Below are 13,010 nucleotides of genomic sequence, written 5' to 3' on the forward strand. Positions count from 1 at the left end.
CCCATGCATGCATGCTGACATTATCCTGGGAGTACTCATCCATTCTCGACTCTCCTGGCTTGCCTTTCTGACCTCCCTTCCATTGTTGTCAGGGGAGTCCCTGACAATTTAATGAAAACCAGATTTTTGAATTATTTGAAAGGTAACCGCATCCTTTCATTGGAAAAAAAAGAACAGAAACAAACTGCAAAACAATAGAGCTGGCCCTCCTTTGAGATCACGCTATTTCCAGCATTTTTTTTTGTTATTACTGAATGCCTACTTTACTGAGATTTGTTTGATGTGGGTTGTACATACAGTTTAATCAAACGGGCTCCACCAAATAAACGTCCAAGTAAATCTGGATACAAGAAAGGGAAGTGCATACTTTAAAAATAACTATACCCAGATTTGTTTTTCCTGTTAAGCTTCCAGCAATTCGATGATGGACATGTCTTAAAAGATGAGCTGGCTCACTGGGACCATCTGCAGATATCATCAATCGGCCTGAGGACCTTTCCGTGTTCTGCGTCAGAGACGCTGGTGTGAAGCCAGGGGGATGCAGGCAGCAACATTGACTGATCTGACTTGGATGTTTGAAGGGCGGGTTTTCGGTGTCCATGTCCTTATCGGACACTGAGCGAGGTGTCTTTTGAACCAACGCCCCAGGACTGGTCCAGTGAACCAGTTCCCTAAACTTCCCCTCGCCTTGCGGAGCTCCAGATTTGCGCAGTGATTAGATGTTGCAATCCTGTGGGTTTGTTTTTGCAGCCTGCTTGCCCAGTACTTGGTCATTATCTATTTTAATTGTAATTCACATGCAGTCCGGCTGGGCGTTACGCGGGGTCACGACCGATTTACAGCCCTTCTAATATTAAAGTGATTTAATGGGGTTTTTTTAAACTACCACTAAATTGGAATTTGAACCTCGGGTTCATCAACACACAACCTGGACTGGAAACGAACTGTAATGAACGGGGGGGACCAGCAGAATGTTAGAAAAGCCTCGAGTCAGGCCACATCTGTGCAAAGAGAAACTTCAGGGCGGGCCAGGCCAGGCCAGGCCAGCCCTGGGACACTCACCGTTTCTCTTTGCACACTCGCTGCTGAACGTCCCTGAGCGTTTCGACCCCTCTGGGGTTTTTTTAAAATGTTTCTTTGCTGCCAATCTCCAGGACTCTAGGAGGACCTGCCTCCACTTGTAACTTCCAAAGGGGTCGTGGTGTGAGGCGGCCACTCCGACCAGAACTCTCAGTCGGGACACGGCGCCAAATTGGTTACAATGTATTCTCGGTCGACGTTCTTTATCGCTTGAAATCAATCGGGTGACATGGGAAGACGGCTGCCGTCTTGATCTGCCACGATTGAATTGCACAAAGCCAGCGCCCTCTTGACACCCCGCCGAAGAAGCTCCCCTGGTGTCCTCGGCGAACCCTAATCTGGGGAAGATTGATCCCGCGTTGATGAGCTTTGCCCCAATGGCGATAAATTAGAAAAACGTGCTCGATTAAAAAGCTGATGGAAACTTTCCTACCTGGTCAATCAGTGGTGTACAACAGTGCAGACCAGGGCCACTGCTCGTTTCGGGAAACCTCGCCCTCCTACCGTTTCCTGCCTCATTCACCGGTCGGCAATTGATGAAGCCGATTCAACTTTATGGAAACGACTCGCTGGTTTGAAGCCCACTCCATTCAATTTGAGTTTCTTCCCGCGTTTCGAGAAACGCTCATCTCAGACCCAACTTGAATCGACCGAGAAGAGTTAGCCGCAGAATTGGGGGGCCGACTGAGAGTTCTGGTCGGAGAAGAGTGGCCGCCTCACACCACGACCCCTTTGGAAGTTAGTTACAAGTGGAGGCAGGTCCTCCTAGAGTCCTGGAGATTGGCAGCAAAGAAACATTTTTAAAAAACCCCAGAGGGGTCGAAACGCTCAGGGACGTAATGTAAAAATGGCCAAGGCCTCAAAGAGGTTTGTCAAGGGCGTATTCTGATCCGGAGCAGATTTCGGAAGCGGGTGAATTTACTGAGGTGTCTCCAGGCCATGTCCTTATCGGACACTGAGCGAGGTGTCTTTTGAACCAACGCCCCAGGACTGGCAGTGCTCACAACCTGGGGCCCGGGCTGAGAAAGGAAACGGCAGAAGTTCTTGCTCCCAGCCCCCCGAAGTGTCCGATGTGAGAGCTGCAATGCACCCGAATCATCGTTGGGTGCCCTCTCCCCGGGGTGGCATCAAGCGACTTGTGGGTCACGCTGAACTCTGGAAGAAGTCTGAACTTCGGAGAAAGAGTTGGAGGAAATCACTCGATTTGCTTTTGAATGGTTCGGAAATAAAAATGTAGGGTCTGATATATCGGTTTTCATTCTCAGAATCCTGTTTGCAAATGATCTTGATCCTCGCAAGAACCAGAATTAGGCTCCTAATTTAATGACCGTATTCATGAGCCGTCCACAAACTCGTTCGAAATGAATTGAACTCTGAGCTGTAAATAAATCCGAGTTGCCAATAAATTCGGTGAAACCGAATGAGTGGATGAGGACATTGATCATGAAACATCATCTAAAATGTCGATGGAAATAAAAAAACTGATGATCATTTATTGTCATTCTCTTTACAGTCTGTTCTCAATACTCCCGGGGAGTGTTTGCCATCTTTGGCATGTACGACAAGAGATCTGTACACACGCTGACTTCGTTCTGCGGGGCGCTCCACATATCTTTGATCACACCAAGCTTCCCGACGGAGGGTGAGAGCCAGTTCGTGCTCCAGCTGCGGCCATCTTTAAGAGGGGCATTACTGAGCCTACTTGACCACTATGAGTGGACTAAATTTGTCTTCTTGTACGACACTGATCGAGGTGAGTGTTGAACTCTTGTCTTTACACTGTGCATTCCATGCTCCGAAATTGTGCAAGGTTGAGCTGCATGGGGGGGGGGTTAACTTTAATGTTATCAGTATTGTTACAGATTAGTTGGTTTAATCAGCAGACTTGTTACAACAAAGTGCCAGCTGATTGAGATCCTGATTTGAATATTAAGATTTGCTTTGTTGCTCGTGATTAAAAACATTATAATTCATCATAATCTTTGGATCACAAAGAATTGCTGGACTATTTTATGTGTGGTTTAGGCTCTTTACAGGTATCAAGATAATGAGATGGTGAACTCTAATTAAAAGTTGTCCAGTAATCATTCAACTTTATGGCCAAATACGTTATTTCAACTTTTGAGCAGGAATGGATTCTCCAATGTTTAGCCTTTGCGTGTTGTCCCTTCTAACTCTTGGGAATGGGAACTTATTTTCTCCTTTTTTAAATGTAAACTTTTCAGACCCTTCGTCCTCAAATGGCAGGTGATATTATCGAATCACCTACTGCTCTCCTTCATGAATGTGTTCGAATTGCAAATTGCATGATGGCAGTGCCACCTGCTGGTGTATCGTCAAGATGTGAGCAGGCAACATATTTAGGTTTCCTGATGATCCTCCTAGAAAAATTAAGATTGCTGTTTTTTCCCCCACTTTTATTCACTTCTCCAAAGTAAATATCAATCAATTTCATGAGGACCAACCGTAAGGACGCCCTTTCTTTGGAACTTGCAAATAAACCAGTGCAAAATAGCTCTTTTCTATTTTTATGAGGAAATTGCCATGAAAACTGGCAAGCAAATAATTGTCGGTAATTAATGGAATACTCTGAATCTGTTCCGAAGAAAGAAGATATCACAATTGACGTGCTTTTGGTGTGTGTGTTTTGCCATCTATAACTGATTTAGATTTTCATCCATGTTCCACACAACATTAGTCCTATCAGTTTTAACATTAAAGAAATCATTGAAGCATCCAAATAATGGCAACTAATGCACCATATTAACCATTGGCTCATGGGTTATTGCAATTGATTTTGTGATTCTCCACAAAGCATTGTGTGAATGGTAATATATCCAACCCTCCTATGAAACCCTCTTTAGATTGATGTTGCTTGCGTATGGTCCATCTGAAATGGAACAGATCAAGCACCTCATTTAAAAATATTAAACCTGACCAGAATTTTTCCTCTTCACCCCTGTATTTTAATCACTTCTTGATTGTAAGATTGATCTTACAGTTAGGGATCCTCTTGGAATGAGTGATCACAGTATCACCCTTCTAATACAGAAGGGTGAAAATGTAAAATTGAAAAAGAGTTATCTTGTACCAAAACAAGAGAGATTACAATGGGATGAGGCATGAATTGGCTAATGTAGTGTCTGTGAACACAGACATTTAAGGAACAGTGGAGGAATTTCAAAATAATTTATCACGGTGCTCAACAGAAATATGTTCTAGTTAAAAACAAGGCCAGAAAGGATAGGTTAACTAAGGAAATAAAGGAAAACATCAAATTAAAAGCCCTTGTGTAGCAAATCGACAAACATAGAGAGGAATTTGGAAGGTTGGGAAAACTTTAAAAGGCAACGTTGAACAACTAAGTAATAAATAAAGAAAGGAAAGTTAGATTAATAAAGTAAACTAGCATAACAAATTAAAACTTTTACCATCTGTTTTATAACTAAAGTGGAAAATGGTAGTGAAAATGAACAAAAGTTTTTTGGAAGATGAGAATAATGGGTAATGTAAAAATGGCCAAGGCCTCAAAGAGGTCTGTTGTGTCAGTCTTCATGGTTGAAGAAATGGCTAATATGCTAAAGAGGGAGGTTAAGGATATGATTTGAGGTGAGAACCTTGAACAATCACTAAAGAGATCGTGCTGGATAAATTAGTGGGGATAAAGGTAGATAAATCCTCTGGTCCTAAATGAATAATTCCCAAGGTACTGAAAGAAATGGCAGAAGTCATACAACAGGTTTGTGGTAATTTACCAAATATCTCTAGAATCTGTGGAGGTCTTCAGATTTGAACCATCAAAAGTCTTGGCCACTTTTTTTTTTAAATGTAGATAAAATCAGAATCAGAATTTGTCATGAACAAGTCACGAAATTCGGCATTTTGTGGCAGCATTATAGTGTAAACATTCATATTATAAACCATCTTAGAACAATAAATATTTAAAAAAATAATAGTGCATAAAAGGTAAGGCAGTGTATTTGGTTCATTGATTCAAGACAAATAGGATGTTGGGCTTCATTGGTAGGACAGGGAACTAAACACATTCTGCTGGAAGAACTGAACTAGTCAAGCGGTATCAGTGGGAGTAAAAGATTGGTCGACGTTTTGGGATGAAACCTTCATCAAGATTAAAAGGAGGGAGATTCTGTTGCACTGCACAGGGTAGAGGTGAGGCTGCACACAATCCGTCTCCTTATTTAAGACCTTGAAGCCAGTGCCAGATGGCTAACCAGACTGAGCTGGTAAATTGAATGCTGTACTAGTGCAGCCAATAGAATCAGCCAAAGACCTGGGTCAATGTGCATGTCCAGACCTTGTTTTGATTATGTGAGTTAAATATATTTTGACCAATTCACTGCAGGGGCAGAGGTTGAAGATCTATTGAATGTAAAATGAAGCCCTTTAGATGCAAATGGTGAGCTGGGAAATATTCCCAAGTGAAGGATCTGGAGGCTGCTCCTCAAGACAATCAGTTTGAAACTTTAAATGTTCCTCCTTTGCATCAGTCTATAGGGCCACTGTTTGATCACACAACAAAGATGTAAGGGATTAGTAGGTTAATTGGTCACATAGGTGTATTTGGGTGGCACAGGCTCATGGGCCAGAGGGCCTGTTACTGTGCTGTATTTCCAAATGTTTTTTTTAAAAAATGAACAGATACCAGAGTATCCTCAAAAACTGCATCAGCATCTATTTGATATGATAACATGTAACCTGGCAAATTGCAAATGCCCCTTCTCTCTTTCTGGGACGTCTGGGAAGTCCTTTGAAGGCCCCCAATGGCAGCAGAGTGTGTGGCGGGGGACCAGGGTGGTGAGTATAGTGTTGTGACTTTTACCCTTTTACCTAGGCAAAATGTTTGAAAATGATCACTCATTATTTATCCTAACCTCCAACAGCTTTCAGTAGTTCCTGACTCTTTGCAAGTGCTGTTGGTTTTGAGAGTAACATTTCCTGAGCTGCAAAGGGATTCAGCCAGCAGTGCTTTTTAAATGTTAATTCACAGGGAGCCAGACTCAAACCAATTCACCGGGAAATAAAAGCAGCTATGGGTCATTCAGCTATGTTCCTAGAAATGACTTTGTACTCCGGCATTGGATGTGCTTAGTAGTACACAGCCTGTTATCATTTGTTTTTTTTTCTGGTCGTAAATGTTGAGCCTGGATATATGAAGGGATATAGTCTCTTTACAGCCTGAATGGGGACCCAGTGGAATGGTCTGATGCATTTATAGACCTTGCTGCTTTTTATTCCTTTGAAATGGATGAAAAGTCTTCTATTTATGTATCACTTTTCAGAATTTCAAGCTGTCCAAAGGCACTTAAGCCACGTCCACTTTTGAAGAGTTTTTACCATTTTAATGTAAGGCACCAATTTCTACTGGGCCAGATTTCTGTAAATAATGATGAGATTTAGTGATGATTTGATAGAGATGTTCTTTGAGGGATAATCATGCAGGAGGCCTGAAACATTGGTAATATATCTTTACCTTCTATGGATGCTGCGAGACTGGCTGAGGTCCTGCAGCATTTCTGTGTTTTGACTACAATCATGGCATCTGCAGACTTGTGTGTTTCACCCTCTTTGAGGGATAAACATGGGTCAGGACAGGTTTTTTTGAGCTTTTCTCCACTTGTGCCATGAAATTGTTTATTTGGAGCAGGAGTCATGATATTTCTCACTACTTCTTCTTTAGGAAATATTATTTTTGTGCTGAGGTCCAAGAAACATTCATGCAAGACTACTTGTGTTCCTGTAATGTACTATTTAAAGAAACTGTGAATTATTCTGTGCTGTGAAAGAATCAAATTTGCAAAGTTAGGAATAGTTCAAGGTGAGAGTGAATTAAAATTTTAACGGGGACTTTGCTTTCACTGAATTTTGGAACAATTCTGAAAATAACCTAAAGAGTGAACCGCCTCTGATTTCTCAGTAACTATGATGTGCAATGGGAGGAAGAATGCTTTCCTCATGCATTGCAAGAATAGGAATGATGCAATGGATTGGTTCCCTAACTTGTTCCGTTGGTCAGGTAACACATCCATATTATTAATTTTATAAGATCTCTGAATCGTGGTGCCTTTGGTAATCATTGTTGCAGGAATCAATTGGATCAGAAACCAAGAGGTAATGGGATATTAGACAGTAAGAAATGTTATATCAAAAATATAGCACTTGCCTGATGTGTACTGGAACCCATGAAATATACCAACATTTGCTGTTATAAAATGTACTGGGATATGGATAGGTCAATATTCACTTGTGCTAAGAAAACTCTTCCCCTGGACTAATGGAGAAAAAATGTAGTTAGTTTGGCAAGGTTTTGAGGTTTGACATAATTGCATTGTTAATGGAACCATTTGGGGTGGTGAAGGTAGGGAGGGAGGTAGGAACTGACAGCACTGGGTTCAGCACCAGTTGTAACTTCACCTATAGTTCTACTGCACTGAGACAGGTCCTTCAGTGCAACTTGTTCATTCTAACCAAGCTAGTCCCATTTGTTTGCTCTTGGCCCATATCCATCCAAAGCTTCCCTATCCAGATAACTATCCACATGTCTGTAAATGTTGTAGTTACCAGTCTCTACCTGTCTATTGACTTCAGTTTTACATATACTATTGACTCATTGGCTCTCATTTCTCCTTCATGTTTAGTTTCCGTTCTAGTCACATTTACCAAGTTGTTGACACACACCACCCTGTCATTGTGATTCACTTGATGGATCTTTGTAATGCTTAGCCAAGTGCTCAGTGGACTGACTGTGTGCTTCCATACCTGGAGAGCTTCTGGTGTACTTGCTCAAGCGCACAGGTCGCTGAGCAATGCACAATAACCAAGTGTGTCCGATACTCTTGTGAAAGACTTGAGCTGGGAAAACAGCTCGTCCTTCCCACTGGGTTCATTGGAGTGAGGCCCATCCAATTTTATTTCATGGGCCAAGTCTTATGCAGGAAGTTGCTGGAGAGCTAGTGATCACTGTCTTCACTCCTCAGCACCATTCTCTTCAGTCTCCCCATCCCCTTGCTAATCTTCTTCACTGACCATCCCACCCAGTCTTCTGTCCAATTGGCCGCCCATACAGAATGACAACCACTCTCATTCATGACCCACAATAATCCTCTCTCTCTCTAATCCCCAATCTTTGCCTCTGCTTCAGTCACCTTTCTCCAGCACATCCCCAGTCAACCCAGGTATCTTCTATTTTTACAATTCCCTCCCCAACTCTAATTGCTTCTCTGCTCACTTCTTCTGTAATTCCTCTCTCTTTAGGCAATGAGTTGCCTGTGTAAGCCCTGCTCCACTAAACATGGTGGCCTTCCCCTGTGTACAATTTGCTATTTAGGAATCTCACATAACACTGGCAGTGACACTTGAACAGATATGCTACAATATCTTGATGTTTCCTTTTAGATGATTCAGTGAATTGACTGCAAATATATCTTATCCCATCACATAATTGTCCACATCCATGGTGCTATAATAGAATAGGTAGATAACCATATAACAATATCACAATTACAGCATAGAAACAGGCCAACTTGGCCCTTCTTGTCCAAACTTCAATTTCTTGGTGATAAACATCCCCAGTGACTTGACCTGGGCGCAGCATATTGACATGACAGTCAAGAAAGTACACCGATGTTTCTCCTTTCTCAGAAGACTAAGGTAATTCGGCATGTGCTCCCTGACCCCTCAGCAACTCCTCAGATGCACCATTGGAAACATACTTGTGACGTGCCTCATAGTGTGGTATGGAAGCTGCTCTGCTCAGCACTGGAAAAAACCGCAAATACAGATCAGAAACTTCTCTCCCCTCTACGTGGCCGGCTGCCAAGGCAGGGCAGCCAACATACCAAAAGATCCACCATATCCGCATACACCTTCTTTTCCCTCCTCCCATGGGGGGAGAAGGCTCAAGAGCGTGAAAGTATGCACCAATAGGCTTGAAGACTTCTTCTCTGAAGCTGTAAGAATCCCGAATGAATCCCATACAATGCTATCATGTTGGCCTTGCTTGGGACAAACTGGTCTTTTATTTCATTGTAACTTGTGCTCTTCTATTTCATATGGCTGTTTGAATATCAGAACTAACCTGATAAACAGTTCACAGAAGAACCCTTCTCCCTGTTCAAAGTATAATTTGACAAATAATCTTGAACATAAATACAATTAGAACAAGATTAAAAAGCTCTTGTAGCCTGGGCCATGTTTTTCCCTGACTCTGAACAATGTTGGTGCAAAATAGTTGACTTATTTGTCCACACTGCTTGCAATTTTTTTTTAAAGAAAGTAATTGAATTGAAATAATTCAACAATGTGATTAAGCACAAAATAAAATTAAGTCGGCCTTTTTCATATCTCATCTCTCGTCTCAAGTAAGACGAGAGAGAAGGAAATAAACCCAAGAGAACCAAAATGGTTGGTTTTATCATGAATTCTATAAATAGATGTGTGATGTTAAAAGATGAGTCCTGAAATTCAGCACTTGATGTGCTCGATAAACCATCTAAAACAGATCAGGTGGAATTGATGAATAATTGATTTCCCACACCAATCTTGGGATAACTGCATCTTTCCAAATTATTTCAAACATTATTTTGTGAAATTAATTTGGTGATATTTTCTCGTATTCCCATGCAGAAATAAAAGGTTACATGGAAAGCAGTGAGTTTTGCAGAAGTTGGTACACTCATAAACATTACCTATTTGGTGATATTTAATTTGGTGATATTTGAAAGCTGTGAGTTTTGCAGAAGTTGGTGCTCGTAACATTGGTAATACTATATATCTTTACCTTCTATGGACACTGTGACCCTGGCTGAGTTCTTCCAGCATTCCTGTGCTTTTTAGTACAATCACAGCATCTATAGACTTTCGCATTTCACAATCTCAATTTAACACTGGGTAGTTTCTGGGGTGAGAGCTTCCAGGAAAATGACCCTTCTGTTGGAACAAACTGTCAAGAAATTATTTCATTGTTATCAGTAAACTTTATCAATTATGGCAAATAAGTGACCATATTCTTAGAATCACCAAAGGTAAATCACCTGAAGTTATTCATCTCAGCCACTCTAACAGTGCCCCCCCCCCCCCAACCCACCTTACCACAGCTTCAACTTCCACAACTTGGAATTTTACTTGGACAGGTGTAAGATGTTGCACCTTGGTGGGTTTAAGCAAGGATTTTCCCAGAGAATGGTAGGGCCCTGGGAGTGTTATAGAACAGAGAGGCTTGTAGGGTACAGGTATATCTCTCTCAAAGTGGCAATAAAGGTAGATATGATGGTGAAGGTGTTTGGCACACTGATCTTCGTCAGTCAGGGCACTGAGTACAGGAGAAGGCATGTCAAATTACAGCTGAACAAGATATTAGTAAGACCAAATTTGGAGTGTTGTGTGCAGTTCTGGTCACCCAGCTATAGGAAATATTTCATTAAGCTGGAAGGAGTGCAGAAAAGATTTGCAAGAATGTTATTGGACTTGAATTAAGAGAGTCTGGATAGGCCAGGACTTCTTTCTGGAGCGTTGGAGGTTGAGAGGCTTTCTTAAAGCATTTAATAAAATCATCAGGTGCATAAATAAAATAAATAGTCATTGCTCCTCCCCCATGTAGGGGAATCTAAAACTAGAGGGCAACATTTTAGGATGTAAGGGGAAAGATTTAGAAGGGGTCTTCGGGACACTTTTTCACACAGAAGGTTGAAGGTTTATTGAATGTGCTGCCAGGGATAGCCACAGGGATAGAGGTGGGGGCGATAGTAATGTTTAAAAGGTATGTACATGGATGGGAAAGTGTTAGAGGGATATGGCCCAAATTCAGGCAAATGGGACTAGCTTAGTGAGCATTGCCAAGTTGGACCGTAGGCTCTGCTTCTGTGCTGTAAATCTATGACTCTGGAGCAAGGCGAGCAGACACATAGCAATGTTACCACCTACAGTTCCCCTCCAAGTCAAGCATCTTCGCAACTTGGAAATCTTAAGCCATTCGCTTGCTTGTTGATGCCAAAAATAAATATATATTGGCCCAAATGCACCAATTAATCTCCAAAGCCCATGCAGATACTTATAGATAGAAGTGGATTTGAACCTGTGCTGCAATAAATTGACATTAAATTGCTGCAATAAAGTTGTTCCTTTATCACTGGTGAATCTAAATCCTGGAATTCGTAATGCAACAGTGATGCAGCAGTTCAAGAATGCATTCAGTGACTGATCTGTGGATCAAATTGTGGGTAAAAGAGGGACTTGTGTGATTTTTAATGCCAGGTTTACATGCAGACACAATAGATGAATCTATTTTGATTGGATCAAACAAATTGACTCAACAAATTGATCGGCAGGTTCAGAGAAAGGGATGATGTCCATAGTGGAAACTGCAAGCCTTTACTGCTGTGACTGTCATTTGTTGGATATTGATTAAAATTCTGACAGGCATGATAGAGAAAATTCTTACTGAGATGATTTCTAAGAAATTAAGTTGATACATTCATTAACTTTTTAAATTTTAATATGTATATTCAGTTTTTTAAAAAGTAACATGTTAAAAATAGAGGAAAGACTGAGACTTTTTTTTGCATTGTAGGGGAATTAAAGATAATGAAGTAGGTGGAGCTGAGTCATGTTCAGATCAGCCATGATCTGGTTGAATGTTGGGGCAGACTGAAAAGGCCAGATGGCTGACCCCTGCTTCCATTTCTTATGTATTCTCCAAAAGATCCATATGAATGTTGAAAGCTAACAATGTGTCAAAAATATTTTTTATTTAGAGTTTATTAATCTTTTAAAAGGTTTTGTTCAAGAGAGATTCTGAGCCGATATCCTTTGGCTGATAGGTCAACAAATTTGCTTTCAGAACATCTATTGAGAGAAGATGTTAATTGCGGAGAGGATGTATGATTTGTGTAAGATTTAGCACATCAGCATTTGTGTTGTGACAGCCATTAGCAATCCAATGAATGGCACACAGCTGAAGACCCTCCTGCCACAATACTGCTCAAACTGCACTGCAATAATAACCTCCCTGCTGCCCTCAGTGGCAACGTACATTCTGAATTGAATGAAATTGTGGCTGACAGATTAGCTTTAGCCTAATCTGTTTTTGATTGTGACTTGATGAGTACATTTCTGTCATTCGTGTATATTTGCTGCTGACATTTTGGCACCATGTAAGAATGATTGATTTCTTACCTGTCAGTTTCTGGATGAATTGGTCAGTCTTAGTACAGAGATAATAAAAGCCAACTCTGCTTCGATGCAGAATCTCCAGATCATTTGAATGGGAGTGGAATGTGGGAGAAAATCGATTTTTTTATTTTTTTTTTACCCCCAGTTTTCTATTTTTGAAATCATAGAATTCAGTAATTTTTTACAGAAGAATCAACATCAGGTGGAAAAAGCATAAAGTTGTCTCTTATCAGTTCTCAGCACTTGGTGTATAGTCTTGAAGGTTACAGCACAAGTGCTCATTCAAATGCATTCCACATGTGATGAGATTTTTCCCTCTGTGACCTATTCAGGAGTAAGTATCTTATCAGTACCATAATTTAAGTTAAAAATATGTTCCCTCAACTGATGTCTAAACCAGCCATTCTCAACCACTTTTCAGCTATGGCCCCATTAGAATCAAGAATCAGAATTTATTGTCATGAACAAGTTACAAAAGTCATTGTTTTGCATAGCATCACAGTGTAAACATTCATATAAACAATCTTAAAAAAATAAATAAAAATAGTGCACAAAAAGTCAAAGTGAGGCAGAGTCTTTGATTCATTGATCATTCAGGATTCTGATGGCAGTGGGAAAAAGCTGTCTTTGTGCCGCTGAGGGCTCCTGTACCTTTTTCTTGATGGTAGAAGAGTGAATGAGGGTGCGGCTTGGGTGGTGGGAGTCCTTGAGGATAGAGGCTGGTTTTTTAAGACACTGCCTCA

The 13,010-nt window shown here is 41.0% G+C and overlaps 1 protein-coding gene across 3 annotated transcripts in view; it reads left to right on the forward strand.

The window, feature by feature from the left end:
- Nucleotides 1–13,010, forward strand: part of LOC138739354 (glutamate receptor 4) — a 247,136-nt gene that overhangs the window by 30,574 nt on the left and 203,552 nt on the right. For all 3 annotated transcript variants that reach the window (XM_069891218.1, XM_069891219.1, XM_069891220.1), the window contains exon 3: nucleotides 2,594–2,833. In XM_069891218.1, the coding sequence (XP_069747319.1) occupies nucleotides 2,594–2,833 (240 nt within the window). The remainder of the gene's footprint in view (nucleotides 1–2,593; nucleotides 2,834–13,010) is intronic.

This window comes from Narcine bancroftii, chromosome 7, assembly GCF_036971445.1.
Source record: "Narcine bancroftii isolate sNarBan1 chromosome 7, sNarBan1.hap1, whole genome shotgun sequence".
In the NCBI taxonomy this organism is placed as follows: Eukaryota; Metazoa; Chordata; class Chondrichthyes; order Torpediniformes; family Narcinidae; genus Narcine; species Narcine bancroftii.